Source organism: Tachypleus tridentatus, chromosome 2, assembly GCF_004210375.1.
Source record: "Tachypleus tridentatus isolate NWPU-2018 chromosome 2, ASM421037v1, whole genome shotgun sequence".
Lineage (NCBI taxonomy): Eukaryota > Metazoa > Arthropoda > Merostomata > Xiphosura > Limulidae > Tachypleus > Tachypleus tridentatus.
In genome coordinates this window covers 29,094,046-29,121,279 of record NC_134826.1, presented here as the reverse complement: position 1 = coordinate 29,121,279, position 27,234 = coordinate 29,094,046, and the positions used below count along the sequence as shown (strand labels likewise).

The 27,234-nt window shown below is 30.3% G+C and overlaps 1 protein-coding gene across 13 annotated transcripts in view; it reads right to left on the bottom strand.

Annotated features, from left to right (window-relative positions):
* MKP-4 (dual specificity protein phosphatase MPK-4) overlaps positions 1-27,234 on the bottom strand; it is a 49,673-nt gene that overhangs the window by 6,677 nt on the left and 15,762 nt on the right. For 2 of the 13 annotated variants that reach the window (XM_076481905.1, XM_076481986.1), the window contains exons 3-8: positions 20,788-20,909; positions 17,587-17,677; positions 16,697-16,874; positions 13,454-13,502; positions 12,017-12,154; positions 1,109-7,296 (exon numbers count right to left, since the gene is read on the bottom strand). In XM_076481905.1, coding sequence (XP_076338020.1) covers positions 12,045-12,154; positions 13,454-13,502; positions 16,697-16,874; positions 17,587-17,677; positions 20,788-20,909 — 550 coding nt within the window. In that variant the 3' untranslated portion in view covers positions 1,109-7,296; positions 12,017-12,044. Of the gene's footprint in view, positions 1-1,108; positions 7,297-12,016; positions 12,155-12,241; positions 12,635-13,453; positions 13,503-16,696; positions 16,875-17,586; positions 17,678-20,787; positions 20,910-27,234 lie in introns of those variants that run through there. The other 11 variants (XR_013021551.1, XR_013021558.1, XM_076481957.1 and 8 more) reach the window with 11 other exon arrangements.

Below are 27,234 nucleotides of genomic sequence, written 5' to 3'. Positions count from 1 at the left end.
TTTTTCCTTTTTGACAATCACCGTTGTGGCCTTTAGCAGCTATAGACTTGGCTATAGCAGCAGTTAGGCTCAGCTCAAACAGAGAAGGATTAGTGGTCTGTGATACTCTGATGATGGCTGAGACTCTTGTGCAGTGAATCTAACTAGTAAGTATTTGTCTGAACATTTTTGAAACCTTTACTAAATCAGTATGAGTGAAAAAGATTTTCATGCTAAAAATAAAATCAGTTTTCATATTTAATTTGCACAACTTAAATTATCTTCCAAATGAATATCAAATTTTTTTAAGGCAAAACGTTTTTTTATCTGTTATATTCTCTACCCCAACTACATAATAATTATACACTGAAAATTAAATCCCAATACAAATTTTTTCTTCTTTGATGCATACTCTTTATTTTCTTTGAATGCATAAAATGCATTCGTTTTTAGTTTAATATACATTTAGAAACAAGAGTAACATATACTATTAAATGTGTGTTACACAAGTGCCACTTGTTTTCTAAATTTATAGTAGATTCTCAAATGTAAGAATCAATAACGCACAATGTATGTAAAAATACTAGTGATTACCAGTATTATTGGGCCAACTGAACTTTTGAGAACTTCATCAAAAGATTATAAATTGATGCTCCAAGAGACAGTTTAATAATATTGTTGGTCTGGTACAGTCAAAGTATACTATACCTCAGAAGCTACAACTGTAATAAATGCTTATTAATGAAAAAACTACAGATATCTGAATCGGAATGTTTATTGATTTTGAACATTACAAACCATTTAACTTCAGTGAATTAACTTTGGACAATAGCATTTCTATGAAGATATTAAATATCTTCATCTGTAAGCAGTGTGAGGCCAGCGAAGAATAAACAGCTAACTAACTTAAACTAAGTGTACCAATATCAACTCAGAATTAATTTGCTAGTCATGGACGTGGACCATTGACAAAATATTCAGTTCTAAACCAAACAGAAGACTAAATATTGTTTGTGAGTTTGTAAAATGTTTGTATATAAATCATTATTAGTAATATCTGTTATTATAAATTGTATTCTTCTTTGTGTATTAAAATGTGTGTGTTAAGAAAGAAAACTGTGTATCAATCTTATTGGCAAATATCATAAATTTAATACATATCGACATTGAATTAACTTCTACATTAAAACTAAAATTTGTGGCTATTTGAAATCGTAACACATTATGTATGTAACACAATAAATTGGAGACTTCTCTAAGATAAATGATAATACATAACACCAGATATTAAATTATGATAATCAATATTTTAAAAGTTAACCTTTTCACATCAATTTTAATTTTATAGTTATACTGCCTGGTTTTCACCATGTTGTTAATTATTTATGAAAGTTGACAAATTTTACAATCAGAAAATATTAGCATATTCTCTTATACAAATGTACTGTATAGAGCAAAACTGTCAACTTAAATATATAGATATATATACAAGCCTAATTTATCTTCAAGTTCATTCTCCAAATACAAATTAGTGTACCTTTAATATACATATTTTAGAACTTAAATATACCACTAACTCAAATACAATGTCTCTAATTATAACAAAATAAATAGGTAACTTACTAAGCCTTCAGAAGGAAAAACAAAACAAAAAAACTTCAATGAGCAACAACTCTGTTTACACTCATTTTCTCAACAATCTGTTAGTGCAAAATACAAAGGAGAACAGTTGCAAATCTGAAGTAGAGAAAAAGCTATTTCTATTAATTATACATGTACCTCAAATAATAATGTAGTTTTAAAACTATATTTGAAGGTAAGGACAAAGGAGTTGAATTTTTGTCATGAGTTGATAAATATATTCCGAAAATGGAGATGTTAGGATGTTAATGTTGTACATTTGACCAAATTATTATTTATTTATAGTTTATATTTATATTACATACATATACCACACTTCTCCCAGCCATCCTTATGTTTAAGACTTAGAAGTCAATTAAAATAATCTCTGTATTGGTTAAGAAATTAGTATAACCAAGTGTTACTCCTGCATATCACTTTCCTAACTACACATACAAATAAAATGAAAATGCAAATTTAAGTAAAACAAAAACCTAAAAGGTTAAAACAGACTAAATATAATACAATTTCACACTAAAAGTCAACATAATTCGAATTAAAAAATGCAGAAGAAATAAAATACTCATTTACATGAATTAAACACTTTTTCTTCCTTAAATTAAGCATAAAGTAAACCTTCTAAACCAAAGCCAACATATTAAAATAACCAAAATACAACATAAGATTAAACCTTTTACATAATATTATAACAAAGTTTTTCAAAAAAATCAAAACACCATACATTAAAATGACCACATATAATGATAAAATATCCAGTAAATTAATACTCAATTCAAAAACCTCCCAAGATATATATCATATTTCCCAGTGTCTTAAACACTATTTTTTACCAAAATAAGTCTCAAAAAGTTACCCTGTGTCTTCCAGGCCAAAGGCTACATTGCTTATAGGTCTAAACCTTAGCCTTGAAGAAGCATTTTGATACTAGAAAGTAATCCAAGCCCCTCCATATGACCCAGAATGAAATGTATAAGTTACTTAGTATTAAATAACAAATAAATAAGCAAGATAATCATAAAATATCACAATATGCACTGGCACTTCCACAGTAGGCTAAGGTAAACCAGTCAATAGTCTAATTTGCCTGTTTTCCATCAAATAATAACATTTTTACTCAACTCAAATGATCATGTTATTAATGCAATATTATAAGAACATATGAAAGTAAAATTGCAAAAATACTAACTGATAATAGCAGCCATTTGCAAAATATCGTTTGTTTTGGTTCCATTCAGACCATTCTGTTCAGCTCTTGTGTAATGATTTCAAACATAGCCCTGTTCTCAGAAGGAGTTCTCTGTAACAGTTCAGCTGAATAAATTTTTTAACATAACCCGTATGAAGGCTTCTACAAAAAAAAAAAAAAAAGAGAGAGAGAGAAAGAGGCACTCCTACACCATTTGCCACAAGTTATAAGTCATAGAATTTGGAAAGGAACATGACAACAGGGTTGTTTGGGTCCAACACCAACTGAAAAGATGATCCATTATTGGAGGAAGCAGGAAGGCCTGTTGAAGCCTGCAGTAAGAATTAAGCATAATCTACATTGGTCTGCAGCTAAGTGACCAGAACTTGAAGAATAAATGAAGAACTGGGTAGTTCAGTAGAGAAATTTGGGTCAGTCAGTGTTAACAAAAACTATTATTAATGAATCAAAATTGAGGGCAGAAGTACAAGGTTTCGATTTTTGTGGTACATCAAGTTGGTGCTATAGATTTAAGGACTGTCAATGAGAAACAAAACAAGAATTGCACAGAAAATGCCTGGAGATTGTGAAGACCAAATCACTGAATTTCATAAGTTCATAATCAATGCCATAAAAGAGACTGACTATGAATTAGGTCAGATTGGAAACATGGATGAGATGCTGTTAACGTCTGATGTGGTATCAAATAGGGCAGTGGATGTCAAAAGCTCCAAAACCATATCATCTGGATATAATGCTTTAGATGACACAGAACATGACATTTTATTTGAAGACTGCAACATTTCAGACAGCAGTAATGACCACAATGATGTAGGTGACAACAGTGAATTTTCAGGATTTAAAGATTAAAATGTTTTTCCTTATTTGTTGTTTTTAACCCTTATTTTGTTGTAATTTTATTGTATTGTAATGTTGGGTATTTAAAAAAAATTGTGATGTTTGGTTTATCATGTTCATGTGGTATTAAAAAAAGTTGCAGTAAAACTGTATTTTAAAAACATTAAATTATGAGTAATGTGGTATTAAGTTATGTCCAATGATAGAAAATGTTCTTAAAACCATAAAATCAAGACAGTGTGCCAGCTGTAGCCACATCCATTTGCACGAATAGAGAAAGTTGCAAATGAGAACATTGCTGACAAAACACAGCTAGACCTATTGTTAACACGTCTATAGCACATTTTATATATGGTACTCTGTGCTAATCTTTCAGTTTGCTGATATGTGAACTTAAGACATGCTTATTAAATATTATTAAAATCAATAAACATAAAACATTCTTAAAATCAGTGAACTATAAAAACCATCACAAATCAGTATGCTGTGCATGAGTCAAGACAGTGAATGGAAAGCATAAGAGACAAATTATGACTGGTCACTATCGGTAAACAAATCTGTCACACAAACAGGTCATTGTACATATGGTGCTGTAATACTGGCACTCTTTTCAACTCCTCAGGCTTAGAATAACATTATTACTGGTAATAATACAGATATTCCAGTGGTAATATAAGGTATACACTTTCAATGGTACATATGACAAGCATATAGCTCACAAAAACAAGAAGTGGGCAAGAGGATTTATGTACTGCAAGTCACTAAACAATCCATGAAACATCTTCGTAAGATTGGTGGAAGTGCTGTGACTTTATTCTTATGTTTATCTTTTTTTTTCAAAATTTAGCCACTTCACACCGGGAAATATGGTAAATATTTACAGATATGGTTATTCTTGACAGTGGTGATTTAATGCCACAATTTCCCAAAGCATAAGGGATGCTTTAATTTCACTTGGAACACTGTCAAATGCTTTACTAACTGCTATTCAGACTACATTATATTGATGGACAGAAGAAGTATGACAGCAAACATGAACACTTCCATATTGATGCCCAATGCCATGACAGCTTTCTTCACTTATAATAGGAGTGTCATTGTCAAAGCAAGATGTTTCTAATATGATTGGACTTTCCTGGAGCTTAGAAGAACTACATGAAGATCTGATTTCTGAGATGATCTTTGGTATGTAATACTTCTGGCATAGTTGGATGCATATCAGATATTGGTAATGATTCCACACTTGGCATCCACCAATACAATACTTCATAACTGGAGGACAAGCTTCCTTGCACTCATTCAGCTTCCTTGGTGTTATAGGAATGTTAGATCACCTAGAAACTTTTCAGACAGTTCATATGCGGCTCCATTTAGAGCTCGTATATCTAAGATGTTGGAGAATAAAAAATAGCAATATTCAGTGTGTTCTAAACACAGTTTATTTGATGTGGCAAAACACACAAATGAAAACTTGTGTATAAATATGAAAAGCTACCTACAATTAGCATAGTCTGAAGAGTTAAAACCTTGATTTTATATAGTAAACCAAATTTCTATCACTAACAAGTTTGTTTTAAAATCTCTTTTAGAAACAGTATGAAAACTACTGGTTAAATGTTATTTATACAGGCTTACATATATTTTCATATATATTGCCCATGCAAGTTGTATCCATTTTAATTGTGGACATCATGCTCCTCAAGACTTCATAAGATATTATGCTTCATCTGTATTTAATTATGCTCTTAATGATGCACCTACTCTGGAAACCAGCTATATTACTTTCATTACTTACTGATTGTTACACAAGCAGTTTCAAGCCATGCAAGGAGTGAAACTGCAAATTATGTCTCCTACATAAGTAACCAAAATAGACCAACTACTAGATGGGCATCGACCTTGTTTTGTTTACCATAAATTTATTAACATCAGCATAATTATTTTTTTTAACTACAAGTTTGGCAAAATTAAAGGCAACAACAAAACAATGCTAACAGTGTTACTTCACGCTTCTGGGAATATATACTCACATCTTGTATTTAAACTGCAACATGTACTGTAAAATACTGAAAATATTCATTAAAACTTTACTGTTTAAAATATTTCATCTGCAATAATCAATTATGACCAAATAAAATTTCTTTTTTTTTTTGGTATAACTTAAGCCACTGTTTATGGATCTAACTTTCAACAGAGAATTTAACCTACTCATGAATATCTCAGTTAGGCCCAATCAAAATATTACTTGCTATTACTAATTACATGTTGAACAGTGTTTTCTTCCAATCACAGTACGAGCCACGCAGTTATTCTGATCGTTCCATGTAAATCCCATTACCTGCTTAATAAAATATTTCAGTCCAGATGAATATCTATTTTAAATCATATGCTGTTCTACAGTTGTTCTCCATATACTCATGTTATACATCACTCATGAATGACTTTTTGTAACATCCACTTGTGTGCAACCAAACAAATATTTATACATGTTTTCAAATGCATACATCACAACAGTATACACTGTCAGATGCTCCACTAATTACACACACACTGCCACTGACTTACGCAACGTTACCACAACTTACATGGGCTACCTCAAATATCTAGTGTCGTTAACTGTGAATAATTACACTCAACCTATTTTATTTGTACCACAAAATAATCATTGGAAGAATTCAGCCAAACTAATATTTTTTTAGCAAATATTCTTTTGACCAGGATTAATATTCATGCTATTGCTACTGTATGTATCAAAATACACACAGACCCTCCTCAGCTAAATACAACAGTCAGCAGGTAAAAACACATTTAATGTCCTACAGATATTGTACTGCCATGCACAAGAATCTACTTGCTTTAACTGACATCACAGAAAAATACAATTAAATCTACAAGAACAAATAACATTTCACTTAGATCCATAACAAACTGATTTATACCCTGTGCAATTTCCTCATTGCTTAGGGAGAAGTTAAGTACACTTAGGTTGTACTGTATAGTACAGTAAGGTATGTGCAATCTGCTGTGCAAAAGTTCTGCTACTACCTGGTTAGACAAGATAAGCTATGTTTGCAGAATATCAAATGGAATTCTGCTTCAGAAAATAACTTGGTAGCTTGTAAAGCAAAAGGCACAATGAACTATCATCTAAATTCTGCTCAATAGTTCATGAAGTAAACGTTATAACATCTATTCAGTTCCATTAATCTAATGATCAACAAACCATACTTTGTGATAATCAAGCAGCAACCAATATATTTCCAATACAAATTCCTTCATGAAACCATCTGCTAGTTCAGAAAGTAAGGACCACAAAGAGGCTTATCGGTAACATGTGATCTTAAGCTTGTCAATGTAATTTAGATAAATGTGTACCACAACTGCTGCACCTCACACATCAAAAGATCAATATGTCCAATGAAGAGATACAGACCTGTACAATTAGATCAGAGTTGCTTCCATGCCACTAGCATGAACCAAGTACATCCATCCTCCACAAGGGAACTTGTGTTCTTGACTCTTTTATTATAGAATCTGCAATACAGTTGTTTTACCAGTCAAGCTTATGCACATCACCCAATGCAGGATTTCACTACTCCATGTATTCTTGTAGAAAATAGAGCATATTTTATCTAGGAAAATGATCATACATCATATCCACTGAGAGAGATATTCTAAATAAAACAAGAGCATTAAAGTTAAAATTATTTTTTAAAATAATTTTTAATATGCAATAATCATAGAAATGGCTGTTACCAGTTTCAAAAATAGAACAAAATATTGAATAACTAACTGTACAGGATAAAAAACAAACAATGAGACTGTATTACTACTAAAGTGCTTTGAATTTAAGTAGCATGACACTTTTGAATGTGGTTTTCCTCTCTGAATACAATAAAAGTGTCATCAATGTATCTCTTACAAACTAGAAGTTTAAGTCTGGATGGACATGAGTGTGACCAATTCATTTCATGATGAGATAAGAACAAATTAGCTAGTATAGGAGCAAGTGGAGAGCCCATGACCATACCATCAATTTAAACATATGCTTTATTATTAAACACAAAACAAGATTGTTTAGTCATAAATTCAAGTAGTATTGTAAAGTGATTTTTAATTAAGCCAGTGTTAAATGTTATTGCAAAATACTAAATCACTACTTAATTTGATTAATTTATTAAGTGGAATGTTAGTGTATAATGATTTAATACTAAACTTTGTGATGTATACAGATGAGTCAAATACTGAGGACTGGACAAAATTAAAAAAGCAAAGGAATCTTTAACAATAAAGTTATTCTCAGTAAACAGAAGTAACAACTCATTTCAAAAACCAGCTAGTTTATAACTGCATTCCTATGTTAGATAAAAGGAGTCTGATTAGTTCATCTGTTATATGTAGTTTAGACAGAGTAGGTGGATTTCAGAAGGAAAATCTGGTATTCAGTCAAGTGAGATTACTAGTTGAGTCTACTTTCGTTGCATCAGATTAGCTAAAAAACAAGTATTGAAAATTACAAAGAGATGTTGATCACTTTAGAATGAGGATAGTATGCAAGGTACAAAACTTTCTGATTCAGAAGAGACTCCTTTAGAAGTAAAGCATCTGATGAGAAAATACATAGACTTCATCACAACATCGTTGACAGGTTTACACAAAAAGATGAAAACATCATCCATAACCTGGAATCCATACTGAAGCCTTCTTTTTTCATGAAGATCAAGCATACAAGACTATTACTGATCTTGCAGATTTTTATCAAATCAATAATCTCAAAAATGACTTGATTAAAAGTGAGTGGCCTACATTAAATGTATTTTGAAACACAAACATATAAAAACTCAAAATCTGGATATTTGGGTAAAAGTGTTATTAAATCACAGTGATCAATTTCCTAGTGTGTAAAATTTTATCAACAGCTTTATGCTTTTGTATAAGTGTTGATCGTGAAAGAGCCATTTCTGTACAGATCAAACACAATACAAAATACAGCTATTATTTGAAAGCTAAAAAGATAAAGCTGTTTAATGAGAGTTGTGATATCAGGTCCAGAAATGTCACTATGATCCAAGTTCTACAAATAAAATGTGAGACAGTGCTAAGAACAGAATATTAGTGAGTTTTTCACAATAATACAAACAAAATTAAAAATAAATAAGTGTAAAAATTGTGTGTACATTTTGTTTTGTACTTTCTTGAAGCCAAATACACAATAGGATAATACCAACATTATCAAACTATTCCTGTAACAAAAATGATTCAATTTCTATCAAACTATTCCTGTAACGAAAATGATTCAATTTCTATCAAACTATTCCTGTAACAAAAATGATTCAATTTCTACACAAACCAGCATACAGACACTTACTTATCCATGATAGTGAATCACTGAACACCTTTGACAAGTACTGATCATGGTAAAAGTTACCTGGAGCACTTTTCCATATTCCCTGAAGTTTATATCTGTCAGTGCATGACATTAATTAACTGCTGGATTGTTACTGTTTGTTCTTTTTTGAATTTCATACAAAGTCACTTGTGGGCTATCTGTGCTAGTCGTTCCTAATTTATCAGTGTAAGACTATAGGGAAGGCAGCTAGTCATCATCATCCACTGCCAACTCTTCTACCAATGAATAGTGGGATTGACTGTCACATTATAATACCCCCACAGCTGAAAGGGCGAGCATGTTTGATGCGACACAGATTCAAACTCGCGACCATCAGATTATGAGTTAAACACCTTAACCCACCTGGCAATGCCAGGCCAAACTGCTGGAAATTAACAATTCACAGTAAGAAATTAAATTCAAATTTCCAGAGTGCTTCCTACCTGTTTATATCATGAAATTGATGAGATACAAACAAAACTTGTGTAAACAAGAGCTCATGTTCTCTCAGCTCTAAAACCAGAATCTGATTTACGCATAGGCACTAGTTTGGAGTTTCTACAAAAAAATGGGCTTGATAGGACCTAATAGCTCACACTGATGTTTTATTTGCAAAAATATGAAACATGCTTATATTAGTAAAATATCCTATCCATTGATACAAACTTCATGAACAAGTAATGCATATGGGTCATCAGACCTTTGTGAAAATTTAACTGACAGATATTTAAAGATAATTTGTCATACACAGGATCCCCAAAGGAAATTGTGGTCCCTAACACATGCATACTTTACCTTAATGGTACAGCTACCACTAATTCCAAAATATTATAATACAAAATCCTAATAAGTTCATCCAGAGGCAATCACAGAAGCAAACAACATTAGATACTGCCATATGTACAAATAAAGTAGCAGAATTTTTTTGCATTATAAAATACACCACTAATAGAAAGCATTATAAAAATAAATCTTCTTACTGTCACATTTTCTTACTTTATTTACTAGCCTTGAAAAGGACAAATATTGTTTGGCATCCATAACTATTTTAAATGCTGACAGGGTGTCCTTAAAAGACCAATCTGTCCATAAAATGTCAAACCCAAAGAAGAAATTAATTATACATTGTGCTTTATTTTTCATAGGTGCAAAATATGGTGCCAGGTCAGCTGATTCACAGCTGTTATTATTAAACATCCTTTTGGAGCAGGGAAGTATTTTGTGCTTGCTTTGGTAAATTGTCATGATAGTGTTTCTTATACCTGAAGATAGTGTTCAATAATTTGCTACATGCTGTAGTATTTTGTTACAGACTGCCCATACAAGGTAATTTGCATATAAATTGATTCAATTCAGTTCTTGAGAATCTTATGTATGAAGATACTGTATTATTATGTTATTATTATTAACCCTTAAACAATGGGAATGTTGTAGGTAGCAACATCAATTGATGATGGCTGCCACTTAAAGGTTAATAATATATGTATAATGTATTTTTTAATTTCTACTTTAGGGAGAACAAAATGAAAAAATAAAGGAAACTAGCATAGAAAAAGTCCTTTACTCCTTTTATATTACCTTCTACTTCTATTCAAGGTAACTATAGAGAAATGAAAACTGAAGATACAGAGATTAGTAAATAAACACTGCCAAAAAAGATGTCTGATTATTTGACAAACTCTGAAACACTAAATGATGAAAATTTAGAAGTGGGTTTAGAATGAATAATCAGAAATGAAAATAAATAAAGAAGCAAAGAAATTTATTAAAGATAAAACAAACAAGACGACCATATTGGCAATGTAGAGAATTCAGAAATTAATTTTGATATGCCTTATTATGAGTACAGTGCTCTGTGGCCAAAAACAAGTAATAATAAGATGACAGAACTCCATTTAATCAGCAAACTGAATAATGTTTGAAAACTCAATTACTGAGCTATACATATGCTGAACATGGAAGGGTATATTACTAAAATATTCAGGAGTCTAATTTTTATTGTGTAAAATTTAATGGAACAAAAAAACAGAAATGGTTAATTTTTCAGATGCCAGTAAATCAATTTACTTTTTTTAGCAACTTATCTCCAAAATCGAGCAACAAGTAACTTAATGTATTCAATGACAGGAAAAATGTGTCTTGAGCTGAACACAAATCTTCCAAGGATCATATCAAAGCTATGTGTGTGCATAAGAGAAGATGCTGTGTGATAGGGCACACTGATTCTGAAATTTTGAGTCAAATTTAGTCCAAAGAAAATTACTAGCATGAAATTTTAAAATGGGTGATTGTCATTGTTAAGATTTAACTTTACTACTACCAACACCGCCAACACAGATATCCAACTTCTGACCTAGATATGAAAGTCAGGAATAATTATATTTTGATTTCAAATTCCAATGAAGCAAATTTTTAAATGTTGCAACAAGAATTATTTATTGTGAATTGGACAGATGACTTATTTGGAGACATGAGCAAATGTGGAATTTTTTAAAGAAAAAATTTTCAATATTCAAAACAAATGTATTCTTTAGAGAAAAAAAAAAGTAGCTGCAAGTGAAAAACAAACCAGGTTGACTTATAAATGGTGTAAGAGATAAAAACTGATGAAAAGCATCAGCAATTTAAGAAATTTATATTGACGGGTATAATGGAAGATCAAGAAAGTTGGTTAAACAAAAAATTTGGACATTCAAAAGGATATATGAAAAAAATTTGGCTGAAAACAAAAATTAACAATAAGTAGATGGAAACAAAGTTGAACAAAACAACTGCATAAATTCTAAGCTTGTTAAGATAAAATTGGGAAGTTTAAAGAATCATAAGGCTCCTGGGCCAAGTATTTCCCCAAAGGTTTTTTAAGGAGGTCAAGGTCAAATTTGAAGACAAGTCATCTTAAAATTTAATTTTTCAAAAGAAGTTTATGAACAGTTTGTTTTTAATGTTAAATATTATATACTAACCATAAATAATTTGTTTTATCCACATTTTTCATCTTGTAATAACTTTATTTTTTACTCTCAAAGCTTGTAATTTGTCCATTTTGCTCTCAGTGAAACAAAACCCAGGAATTACTGTTGCTCCACACAGACATGGCACACCTGAAATAACCCCAAAATCAGAATCAACTTTCATTGTAGAGTCAATTTAGTAACAATTTCCAAATAATATTAATGGGAATATTGATGAACCATTTCAATTATTCAATAATGTTTTACACAAAATATAACATTCTATGAAGTGTTGGCTGGAGTAGCTCAAGACATTTTTCATGCAGAAAAAATTACTACAAACTCCAAAACAAGGTTATATTTATTTTGCTCAATGTTTCATTTCTGTAGTTTCTTCAACAACAAACTACTATTCACAATATTATACTTATGATGTGTAATACATTAAATACTTTCAAATTAGTTCCAAAGACCAATGGAAATTTTGGAACAAGGTCCCACAGACAGATTTACAACAGTTGCCCAAAATGAAAGGTTGCTCCCATAGTTTTACCTGATTCATTCACCAAAGAACTTTTGCCAATCATAAACAGGGTGACATGTGTAACATTGCAGATTGGACTAACATACCTTTGTGGAAGATTTAAAAATGAATTATAATCAATGATATGAGGGCAAAGTTTACTTGTAAGATTTTTACTAAAAGAAGAGAGAACATTAAAACGAATATATTAACACATTCTGCATGCAATCCAAATAATGTTAACATGTGAACCAAATGTGAGATATCACCTTACTGATATACATACCAGTAACCACAAATCTTACTATATATTTAATCTTTTCCTCAGTGCATTATTCCCTTGGGTTTATATTCCATAGTGCAATTCTTTATGAAACTCCTCAAGGAAGTTCTTACAAAAAGGGGGAGAGAAATTACTTACGTACAACATTAATTTTATGTATTTATTTTAAAAAATTAAATATTAGACATTTGTGTGAACACAAAAATACAAAGAACTCCATACAGTATACTTATAATGAACCTTTTAAATGCTGATTGAAAAGTGTACAAATCAAGATTTTTTTACATTTAACATAAAAGGATGTAAAAGAATGGTTCTTTAAGAACTGGGCTTAAGACATAACTTTATTCAAATTTTAAAGTGAGATCTGAAGTAGCTATATAGAATAAGATGTGGAATGTAATCATTACATACATATGTGCATATTTTTCACACAAACTATTTATTTTAAAATTATAAAGTACCATAGCAGTTTATTATCTAATGCGAGATACTTCATAACTACTATTTTTTTCTGACAAACTCCAAAATCTAAATGATATAACTTTTACACAGCATCATTTCACTTACTGAATTATTATTTATGCTTATTAAAATCTGGTTTGAGCATCAAAAATAAAATCTGTACAAATTAGTAACTTACCTAACAAATTAAAACTTCCTACTTTGGATTTGCACTCTGGACAATACAACTGGAAAAGAGACATTATGTTAAGTAACATCAATTTTATAGCTACACAAAAAATTAAACTCAATTTATTAAGAAAAGTTTGCACTGATGCAAAAAAATAAAATCACCATTTTATAGGTTACAACAGAATTCTCAGATGTATATACCACAAAAACCATTTCAAAAGATTAAAAACAAAATTTTAATTTACAAATAAGATGTAATGACTAGTTCTATTATAAGTAAAAATAATGATTTTGTTTCATATATATTTTTTAGTTCAGAGAGCATTAAAACAGTAAAATTAAATGAAAGCAGTTGTGAAAAACTAAGAGACTCAAATCTGTTAGGATAAATAATTGGAATTGTTTCTTACAATGTACAGTCACTCTAGAAAATTAAATTTATTTAATTGTATTTCATATTTTCACTTTCACATAAAGATAGAGAAAATAAGAGATAAAGTGCATGTTTTACAAAAATAAACTTTTCATATTCATTGAAAAGGTTAATTTTCAACAACAAAACCTTTCTCAAACAGAGGGTTTAAAAGCATGGGCAATTCTATTTCACCTATTCTCCCCAACATCTTTATCATTCATACTGAAACATAAGTCATACAGTCCACACTTTATCATTACCAATACTGATATAGATATCTTTACAACACTTTTCCCAGTTTCACTTCTTTGGAACACAAATACTTTTTTGAACACATAAGCTCTATTTACCCTAACATTAAGTTTACCTGCAAGTACAAAAATAAGAAACATCATGTTCAAACAGGAGCATTCAAATGTCATTATAGGATCCAGCAAGTTTGAACTTTGACCAAAAAATGTTGCATTCACAAGTGATATCAGATATAACTGTTCCTAAAACAACGTTATTCTTACAAATCCTTAATAAAATAATGCCATCATAACAGTTAATTTGACCATACCCTGGCACTGTATGGTGTTTGTGATGTTTTATAGTTGTTTACATGTCTACAGTACTTATCAATTTTAGTGGAGAAAAAAATTGGGTTTTTTTAACTCGAGAAAATAGTGTAGAAACTATTTCTAGCCTAGTTGCAGACATAAAAATATAATCTTTGCATTATGATTCATCTTGTTTTGTTACTTTTTTAAATTATTTTGCTTTCTAAATTTTTTATGTCCATTTATGGAAAATATATTTTAAGCTAGATATGTGCATGTGCAATCAGTTGAATGTTACATTTTCTTCAACAGTTTACTGTTACACTGGCTTTTTTCCCCACCTAACCATTAGTTACTAAATTAGGTTGTTTTTTTTGTATAAACACCCATTAACAAACAAAATATGAAAATAATCAGAATCAGTAATCACTCATAAGAGTAAAGACTTTCTACTATGGTAATCACCTACTGTTAAAATACTCACTGGAAAAATAACAGAGAACTTGAGAAACAATGAAAAACAGTGAACTTCAGAAATTATGAATTCTCCATATGGCAATTTCTAATTCATGTATTATAAGTTCCACAATGTATTCTTAAAAAATGCACTGGAGTTTTACAATGGCAGAAAATGAAGGACTTTCAGAGAAATTTCTTCGGGTGATAAAATGAAGGTACTTGAATTAATTTTAAAAATACCTTATGACATTCTCAATACTGCATTCATTACTACTGTCCAAGTTTCAGTACAATATTTATATCCATTCTTTCTGAAGCAGCTTGTAAAACTATAATCAATAATAACAAAGCTGAAGACACTGTTATAAATACATACATAATTTACTTTAATAAAATGAAGCATTTCAGACTAGTATTATGGTGCTTAAACAGCTTCAAAGAGCTTATGCTGGTAGTGAAGAAAAACTCAACCAACAAAGAAGTTCTACAACCTTTACAAGAATTTGTTTAGTAGTAACATTACATAGATTTTGGAACAATATATGAAACTGCTTTTGTTCTATGCTTTAGTGCTTGAATGACTTCAAAGAGGAACTTGGTCAGTATTGGTAGAAAATTGATAAAATCTCTCCTTTCTTTAAAAAAATTAACACAAACATAGTATTTTAACCTACATAGAAATTTTTAATACATTTGCATAGGTCTGAATAAAATATTCATAGCCATTTTATCTGTAGGTTTGTGAAACAAGAATGATATAAATAATAATAATGTAAAAAACAAACAAATGAATTTCACATAATAATTGGAAAATCAAATTTTTATTATTAGCAATACTTTAGCAGTCTTACCCATTGAGACAAAAAGTCTTGAATGTTCTTTCAAAAACAAGTCTGCATGTTTTTTTGCCTGTATGTTCTAATAGGATTTTTGTGAAAATTTTCAGAAAACCCTATTATGAACTCTATTGTGGTTCATGATGATACATACCAGAAATAAAAAAATGATAAACTTGTACTTTTAATAATTTTAAAATTATATTTATAAACAAGTAACAACAGTCTAGAGTTTTATTTAAAAATAAATCCTCTTCAAGAATTATATCAAGTAATATATTTAAAATCATCCAGTGGCACTATGACTCGATATTGGACAAGGTAATGGGTAGACATACTACAACATGTATATACTTACAAAAACAAAAAATACGCTATTATCAATTCCTATTGCCCAAGGTTGTTAGATACACACTGGATAGTGCATTTATATACTGGATTATACAGTATGACAAAGATTGTAATTACATACAATTGTATGGCAAGACAAAATGGTAATCATATGCTTGATTGTAGAGCTTGTTATAATTACATTAGTGCAGTCTATACACAAAATTTGGCACAACTTAAAACTCCTGAATGGCAATAGAGAAAATTATTTTAATTTAAACCACCATAGACTATAAAACTGCTTTTTTTTTGTTTAAAGAAATAAGTATGCACAACTGATACCACAGATTATTTCTTAGTTGTATTATTTACAATTAAAAGTTGGTCCAGGTAGCTGTTTAATAACACACTATAGTTCTATTTTCAAAACTATTAAGTAAAAAGTTCTATTTTCAAAACTATTAAGTAAAAAGTTCTATTTTTCAAAACTATTAAGTAACAGTAATTGTCATCTATATTAGCCAATTTTGAATAAAATAACTTAGTAAAAATTTAATTGTATTTCCTATTTAAATTACGAGTGAACTACCAGTGACTACTATTTATAATCCAATAACATGTCCATACAAATATTGAAAGGTCTTCTGTAAATACTGTTTGAAAGCTACCTTTCCTTTCTTGCTAATGATTGAATTGACCATCCATGGCAAAGGTTCTATGAATAATCCTTTTTTACACAGTTCATCATTATTGGTTACCATAAGGTTCTCCCATCTGCTGTCATACCATGGTGGATTGTTCTCTCTAAAATGTGGCAGGAGATTCTGTCCAGCAAAGAGAACTTTCCTAACCCAAATAAAAATACAATATCTTCAAAAGTACTTCACATATAATAATAACAACCGAAAATTAAAATTCAAGTTACAATGCATATTAATGAAGAAATACATATTTCTTGTTGTTTTTTCTAACCCATATAAAAATACAGTATCTTCAATGGTACTTTACATATAATAATAACAAATGAAAATTAAAATTCAAGTTACTATGCATATTAAGGAAGAAATACCCATTTCTTGTTTTTTTTCTAACCCAAATAAGAATATAGTATCTTCAATATTACTTTATATATAATAACTGAAAATTAAAATTTACTATGCATATTAATAAAGCAATACCCATTTCTTGTTTTTTAAAACAAATCTTGTCATGAAACATAAAATTAAAATGCTTAGTTGAGGAAACGTTTTTTAATTGTATATTTTCCAAAAATTCCATATCCTTATAATGCGAAACATACAGGATAGTTTTCTACATATAATCATACAAATTGTTACTCTGAACATTACAAACATTTCTGACAGAACATCAAGATATTCGATAATACTATTTTTGTTCTGAATTTTTAAATGTAGTGATGGGCATTATATAAATTATAACAGAACCTAAAAATAGGCAGTAATAGTATTATAAAGATATTGTACCTGCTATGTTTATCAAAACTGTGATAATTCTAACCTTCAACTTAGACACATTAAGTTAGACAACTTTTTCTTACCTGCATTTTTTGCAACTAAAGACTGGCTCAGATAGCTGTTCCGTGGCATAACGACAATTTTGCAGAAAGTAAGTTTGAAAACAAGTGATGCCTGTAAATTTCAAATACTTAACACAATACTCAAAACTAATTAAAGTGAACATTATATAATATTCACTTTTTGATTATTACATTATGGAATCATTATATTACTTACTTAATATACTTCTATTTGTAATCATTAAGTTTATATTAAAGTGGACGATAGTCAAAAAAGTAGACAAGTTTCTGAAATAATATTTTTTGAATTAAGAATACCACAATAATTAATATTTCTAATGAGTTTTCACATCTGAGAACCAAAAAATATATAAACAATGAAATTTCATACACCAACCAAAGTTACTATTAGTCATATACATAAAAGCTTTCACAGTAAGATGTTATTTTTAAAGAGTACATCTATAACCTATATTACAAAATGACAATCAAAGGAAACATTTATGTTTAAAATAGCTGATTTGGAACAGCACATAACCAATAATTATCTTCAACTCACAATTTAATGGCCATTTCTACCATCTGAAAATAACTTAAATACCAAAACCTGAAGGTTATCACAGATGACAATATATTTGAGTACACTTATCAATGGGAAAACAAGTCAATATTTTAGGCTTTTGTCATAAAGAAAAGACCATGCTGATACAGGAAGCTTTAACCTAATGTGCATAAGTGTATTATGAATATTGTAACATTATAACCTATGCTAAAAGTATCTGATCCCTTGCATCACTGAACAGGTTCTTGAGTAAAACCTTTTTCATGAGGTTATGTGCTGCATTCTAGTTTTCTATTTAACACTACCAGTTTAATTCTTGATAAGGCTATTAACAATATTATTATAATGATGGACACTTTTCTTTATACCTCACTAGTATTTATAAGTTTTTATACAAGATCTCACAATAAATTATTTTTGAGGTATAGTTGACTGTACGACAAACTGCTTACTTAACATCCATGTGTCTCATAACCAATTTATTGTTTTGCAAACTCTACAGAAGTTGACTGGAGAAGGGAGAGAACAAACATGTTTAAGATTGACATATTAATTAACAACAAACTTCAAAAGCCATAGTAGCATGAACTGTTTACATAGAATGCATAAAAAATTAATTTCCTGGGAATAAATGAAACAATTAGGTGGCAAAGAAGTGACAGAAACATTAGGTTTTTTGGTTTTAGTATCATTTTAGCATCAGTTTTCTTGTATGCAGTAATTAAACTATAAAACAATAAACTTGCCAATAGGGGCATTCTGAGCTTTCAATTAGTTATTCACATATCATATATTGTAAGCTTACATAATGGACTATTTCCAAAAATGGAAAAAGGTGTGTGAGGCCACTGTGTTTGATTCAACACACAAGCCATATGTCAACAAACAGAAGATAAACAAGATTATTATTTTATATCTTATCAATATCAGTAAATTGTGTTCCAGATTCATACAAAATTATAGACTTAATATTTTTACATCACAAACATATAATCTGAACAAATGCTCCATTCAACATACAATGTGACAAACAAAAATTGATATTTAGGTATTCTTCTAATACTTACTTTTAAATTAAGAACTTAAGTAATACATAATACTAAAATTCAAATTACAATTTACAATTTGATACCAAACTTGTTGGCATAAATTCTTAAATTGTAGTTCAATATAATTTTGAATGCAAGTCAACAAACATGGCATTTGGTCCATGATCCATCATAGTAACGTGAACTCCATAATAGACTTTCTCATAAACCTCTTTTTAGAGTACTTAATGTTACTTGAAAATATGATATGGTTTGTATATGAATCTCAACTTAATCAACACAAAGACCTGACAAATTATGTATCATTGGTACAATACTTATTTAAATTATTTATGCTCTTCATAGTCACAGTTAAGAAATCATAAAATTTTCAATTAAAGGTAATTATCAATTACAAGTTGATTTTGATAAAAAATATTGAGCTTAGTATTCCTTTCAGCATTCTGAAACTTGAAAACTCCTGGAATAATTACTTTTTTTTTCTTTAAAAGTTAAGATCATGATAGAACATAAGAAATGAAATACACAATGTTTCCATATTTTGCATTGTATCTCACATACTTCCTTATTATTAGTATCTCATCTTTCTGTCAGTAAAGTCACCTAAAGGTAAATAAATTCACTGCTAACTATACCAGCATCCAGTAACACTGGAATTATCTGTCAAACAAATTAGGAGACATGTAGTTAATAAAAAAGGGGGGCACAGCATTCAGTTGCCCTTCTTATACAGTTTTTTATCTTTTTGACAAGTGAAAAATAAAATTACAAAATATGTGTGTTATAAGAAATTTGTTAAGCCAGACCACTATAATGTACAGGGTGTTTGGAAAGTCACTGTGCAGTTTTGTAATCATATGTCTATTCAGTCTATTTCAAGCCAGCAACTGATAGCGGTGTTTAGAAATAAAATAAGAATGATCCAAGTCTGTATTGATGCCAACGGGGGTCACTTTCAATATTGTTTATAATTGTCATTCTTATTTGCCTCCTGTATTCTATATTGAAACATGTCTGTTAATAAATATATAAGTGCACAGTGACTTTCCGAACACCCTGTATAATAGCAAAATTTAATAAAACCATAGATTATGGGAGGTAATATCTTTCTGATGCTCAGTTCAGATTCTATTGTTAATTGGAATGGCTGCAGTACAGCTGCATACATTTTGTTTTACAAAAAATAAAAAGAAAGAAAATTCACAACTTATTAGACATAATGACTTATTAATTAGAAGATATTAAGTGAATTTATATTACTAATGCATCACCTTTCTTTTTCTTATACTTAATGGTGCCAATGGTAGGACAACAGGACACAAATATAAATTTTTATGACAGAATAGAATTCATCTTCAGCTCATACAATTTTACTTTTCTGACGCACTGATTGGCCTTTTCAATGGATTGCTACTGCTTTCAGATGCTATGCATACATACAGTAAATTAAAAGAACATAAGAAAATGAGAAGATTTGATAAATATTTAGATGAACAGAACTAATTTTGAATTTTTTTTGTAAATAGATACACCAGTTGCAATGGACAAACAAGCCCCTTATTACTACTCAGTAAATAAAAATCAAGTTTTGTGAATAACAGAGTAACTTACCTTTGTCAAGTTCCTGACCATGGTAATTCCAATAGAACAGTTTATATTGTATGTCTGAAGAGTTTATTTTCCATTTCATATTTTCATACAGTTTTAGTTGTGCCTGAAATCCGTTATTAGGCCTATCCAAACAATAAAGAATTGATTAACACGCATTATGAAGAAAAGTGAATAGTTATAATATTGGAACCAATAACATTAAATGTGGAGGATTAATTGTACTTTCTAAGAACAATTTGCATAAAAGTTATGCTAATACAGTAGCATATCCTCACAGATGTCAGCTGTAGGATAACTGGTGGCATGTTTGGTACATACATTTGATTCATGGCAAATTTCTGAAAAGAAATATAAGCTTTTGAAAGATGAGTATACTAGAATAAAAACAGCAAGAAATGCATGATTTGCAACTGACAGCAAAGTGATAAGAACTTTCTAACTAAGTACAAGAAATTAAAGGAAAAATTTTGTTAGGTTTTATGGCTGCTTGGGGTTTCTCATAAAATGTAAAACTTAAACTTCAAAAAGTGCATAAGGAACTAAATGTAAACTCTAATTACTATCAAAGGAGTGTAATTAGACAAATTAAGAAAAGATAAACTTCCTGCACTGTATGAAAAAGATACAAAGATGTGGTTACACAATCTTAAAAATTGAGATCCCATAAGGAATAGAGTCTATGAAAAGTTGGTTAAGATACACGGTCTAATAAAGATTTCGCCATTCTCCATAAGGCTTGTTGCAATGAATATTGTGGCAAAAGCCAATGAGATGTAATCATGGGCATTGGAATATAGATGGAGAAAAATGTTCAAAGATCATATATTATCACATTTATGAAGCACAATTATCCTCATTCCTCTCTCTTTGCACAAATTGTAACAAACATACATGACAGTTTCTTAATGGTTTGAACAGAATAAAACACAGTAATTTAATTTAAAAATTAGAATACTGTACTTTTCAAATGACAAATTAAAGCATTATGCATTTCAAACACACATAATAGAGAGAAACTGTTAATACACTGTTATGTACAAGATATTACAGGTAACAGCAGCTAATTATAAACTGTCTTTTCTAATGAGTAATACTGATTGTGGATTGAACCTCAAGTTTAGTAGCCAAGCTAGAAAGACATTTTTTTCTCCAGTTAAGATGTTTCCCAAGCTGGCTAGATGTTTGCCCAGAACTACACCACCATCCCTGATAATCTTGGATGTATTACCCAGTATTACTCTTAATACTATAAAGAAACAGAAATTCATCAGCAGAGAAAATCAGTCCATGTCTTTGAGCATAAGTTGCAGAAAGAGAAAACTAGTTATAAAGAGCTTATAATCATCCAAATGAATGTATGATTAAGAACACACTAAAACTAAAATTTCAAAAAAGGGATTAGTTAGTAACCTTATTTGGCTAAAAATAAAAATAAAACATTAACACACCCACACAAATTCCAATAGATTTAAGAGCATTTATGAATTCAAAGAAAAAAAAAAAAAAACAACAGTAATTGAATCGGTTATATCAGAAATAATTTAAAACTTTACAATTTCCTGTAGTGAAAACTTATTTCTGATAATGCTTACATCCCCTCACACCTTAGCTTCATCTCTACCTGCCTAAGCACTAGTACAAATTCTACCAAAAAAAAATCCCATGGCAAATGTTTAGTTTTACAGGATGATGAACTTCCCAACTAGGGTGTTCAGGGGTATTGATATCCCCTTTTGCCCCGCTTGCAACAGAATTTTGATGTATAAATTGAGAAATTGAATTAAATTTTCCTTGTTTTTGTTTCATTTCAAATGATACTGAAAATTAAAGTAATATAGGTAATTCCAGAGAAAAGTGAAACCAGGAGCCCGGTCAGTTCAAGGTGGTGGAAAGAACACAATCAAGACCAGTGACTGAAGTACAGAAAGAAACAAGTCCACAAAATATCATTCAAATATCCCATGATCAGGACCATGGAGTGGCTGGAATCTATAAATCCAAATGTCTCAGAATTTGTTGTGGGGGAAACAGGAGTACCTCAATAAAACCCACTTTCCCATGAGAGGTGCCTAATATTTTACCTGTCCTGTGCCCTGAGCTGGAATGTAGAAAACATCAAATAATAATTAGTAAACAGACATATTGTGTTCAATGTTAATTTATGATGTCTTGAAGGCCAAGTATGCATTGTATGGGGATATTGTTTTGTGTAAGGCACTTGTCATGGTGTGTAATTTAGCATTCTCATAATACTTTATAATCTAGTGTTGTAAGGCAATCCTTGAGGAGAGGTATGTTGCAAACTTCATGCATGTAGTTAATTGGAGTGTATTTTGGTAGCCTGAGGGCCATTCTTAGAACCCTGTTGAAGTGTTCTAGCTGTGGTTTTTTTTGCATGTTGCATGTGATTTGAGCACCGTACTCAATTCAGGGGCAAGTGTAGGCTTTGTAACTTCTAATGATAGTGTTAGATGTGCATCCTTTATCATTTCCTGTAATAAGTTTTAAATACTAGATTCTATTACTAACAGATTTGTTGACAGTTTTGAAATGCTGTGTCCAAGAGAGTCATGTGTTGAATGTTATTACTAGAAATTTGGTATATTAGCTTAATTTAATTGTATAGTTTCCTAATTTCACATTTATCTTTTTCAGGTTTCTATGATGGTTGTTAAGGCTGTGTCTAAATGCAATGGCAGTGACTTTGTGTGGATTTAACAGGATTCTCCAGTTGTTGCACCAGTTAAGTATAGCATTAAGTGTTTCTTGTACTCTGCTGCTTGAAACTGTTGAATTTCGCATCACACTCCAGACATCAGCATATTATGAAAAATATGTACAAGTCCAGGAAATGTATGTCATTCACAAACATTATGTACAATAAAGGAGATAGAACAGAGCCTTGGGGTATATCTGAAGTGATATTGAAGGACTTAGATAAAGTACTGTTTATCTTACACACTGCAGTGCAGTTAGTTAGGAAGTTCAAGATCTATCTGATAATTTTCTGGCTAGTGTTTAAGAAGTATAGGCAGTATCTAATGGCATTGTACCACATAATCAAAGGCTTTCTTAACATGGAGAAAAACAGTGATAGTTGTTTGGTTATTGTTAAAAGACTTGTATATAGATTTTGTAAGTCTGACTAGGTGGTCAGTAGTCTGTCTTCCTTTACGTGAGGAGTTTTGAATTCCAGAAATGAGGTTATTGTTTTCTCAAAATAAAAGTAGTCTTCTTGATATTTTTTCTGTAAGTTTACCTATGCAGCTTAATATACTTACTGGTCTAAAATTGTTGGAGTTAGAACTTCCCATATTTGTTTTTGTGATTACCGTTATTTCTGCCTTTTCCCAGGTGTTTGGGAAATATCCAGTGAGTAGGAATAGGTTCATTATATTGATAAGATGTCTGCAAAGATTAATGGATGCCTTTTTTAAAATTATGTTTCAAATTCCATCTTCTCCAGGTTAGGAGTTTTTGAGTGTTGAAATGTTGGTTCTTTAGTTCCCTCATCATACAAAAATACTTCCATACAACACTGGACATTAAGTACAGAAATACTCAACCTAATTAAAGAATGTAGAAAACTCAGACGATTATACATGAGAACCAGAGATCGAACACTTAAACCAAAAATAATTAAAACACATGCACTAATTAAATGCAACCTCAATATTTTATAAAAAAAAAATTGGATTAAATACTGCAACACATTAGCAATAATTCAAAATAATTTTTGAAAAAAAAATTAAATCACTAATGGGAGAAAAGAACAATAACAAACTCTTCCAACACATTATGTACAATAACATTACTGCCAAAACTATGTCAACAAAGCAAATTTACTTGCCGACAACTACACCACTTTATTCGCAGACATCAATTCACCAACCTTTAATCAATCACAAAAACTAAATAAAGACAACCATGTGTTAAGTAGACCTAGTTTATACACTCCACTGTTTCTGGCAACATCTCTGACAACACGACTCTATCAACTGCTCGTGACATGTTAAGACGACTAATAAATTTTAATAAATAAATAAATATGGGATATCAAACTCCCTCTAGCAACAAACCAACTGAGATACCAAGGACAGAGCAAAAGCCAATAACCTAACCAAAGTAGACTAAATGACATAAGATCATCCAAACAATGACCAGGATATCTAAGACAGGCCTCAGACAAAACTGTTGAATTCTCAAAAACTGAGACCGATTGAGACAAACAGTGGTGTCTTGTGTACAGCCAGAAATAGGAAGTGTCTAACCTCTAAATGAGAATCCAAATGAGTGTCCTCCAGGCAGTGGAAAACCAAGACATGCTGAATCAATAAACAAAAACAACAGTACCCTCCCTCAGTTGATCTGCAACTCTTCTTGCATCCACAGAAATATTTGATGAAGATGAAAGTATCAAGTAATCAGATGAACCAACTGAATCACATGGGTAATTTCATCTATTAATCAAGTCAATCATCCTACCTGAACAATTTACACATCATATTTTAGCATCTTCATTCAAATATGGCAGAAAAACAACTTCCATATACTTTTGAGTGCATGTTGTCCTCCAGTTTTTGTAGTCCAAAACATCTCTTGTCTTAAAGCTATAAAAAACCCATAATGCATCGCAGGTCAGTTACAGCTTCTTGTTGAATCATACTGATGGTGCAATATACCATCCTGCATTCATAACTGACTGCATAAGTGCCATATATTATGTACATCACAATTATATCTGCTAGTTTGTGCATCAACTTGTAATAAAACAAGTAGTACCCAAACTACAGACAGGACCTTTTGTTTGTCATTCTTTATGCTGCTCCAATGGTTCTGACCAATATAGGAAAACCCTATGCTTTTGACACAAGAAGTAAATTTGATGGAATGGGTGTGGGCTAAGACAACATATTAGTTACATGAGTATGGATCACCTTACATGTCATGGAGTAAAGAGAACACTTAATAGAGTTGAATCTAAGTTTTAACTTTTCAGTTGTTTTACACATTTTGTATTAAACTGCATATTTATAATACTTTACTCTGTCCTTTTATTTTTAACCAATATTTCATTCTAGATTTTTATGAAAATATTTTTTTCATTGTACCAAGTTAAAGGTTTTGTCTTTAATTTTGTTATATTTCACATATAAAAGAAAATACTACTACTAATAACCACACATCAAAAAAAAAAACAAATATATAATTTTCATTGGGCAATTGAAGTTGTTATTTGTACGTCATGACAAATTTAGTCACACCCATGTAACTAGCACATTACCTTAGACTTAACCAAAAAAAGGAGTTTTACAAGAAGTTAAACATCAGATATGCAAGTCTCTCTCTCTCACACACAATCTTGGTAAGCAAATAAATAATGTTTTTGTAGGAAAGTGATAAATGGTTGCCTGAAAATTATAAGCCAGGTGGTCTTCCTCACTAACTGCACTTCCCAAGTTGTTGAAATGATTTGATGTAACATTGATGTTACAGTCTTGTAAGCAATGGTGAAGAATGCGTGACTGATTATCAGGAATCATTTAAAAATTTTGTTCACTGAAAAATTTATAAATAAATTGAAAACTATTTTTTTATAGTTTATTGCAATCTACCATTCACTGGTAAACATTCAGTACAACTAATGAAAAAACAATAAAGCAATTTTGACTATAAAAGTTCATCCACAAATTAAGTTTACAATTGTTTTTAAACTGATATTCTAAATAAAATAATTATTTCAAATTTAAAGACAGACTCCTACAATGCATTGCTCTTATATCATCTATAAATTTACATGTCCAGTTATTGTGTGAGCTCTTACAATTTATTGTTTGAGCTCACAAATAAAAGAGCATGTGCAAAATACAGTATATAATCAGTAAGCTATTCTTTGCAAATGCTTACAAAAATGACTGAGGCATCACCGTTACCTCAAGTCACATGAAAATTTTGGGAGTATGGTTAGAAAGGAAATGCTCATTAGAAGAAATTATGGATACATAAGGTGCATCCTGAATTAAATTTTAATAAAACAGTGTACCATTGCTCCTAAAACTACGACATCTGCTTATTTTCTCTAAAAAGGAAAAGTACAAAGAGATCTTACTAAAGTTTACAAGAATGTTCAAAATATTAAAAGGATAAAGTCATTTGACTTCTTTGCACTTAATTTTAAAAGTAGCAGGATGAGAGAGCACAAAGGTAATATTTTGAAAATGCACACTAGACTTCCTTTAAGTTTTACTTTTCTAACAGAATGATTGGCTTGTGATCTCTTTTAAGCTTCTTCCCATTTAAATACTTAAAATTTGCGGCTTTAGGTTCAGATTAAAAGAGATACAAAGTTCCATTTTTACTGTAATTTCTTTAAGAATGTAGTTTTTCCCATCGTAATTAATTTAGTGATCCAACCTTTGATTCCATTCTTCTTGATTATTAAAATGG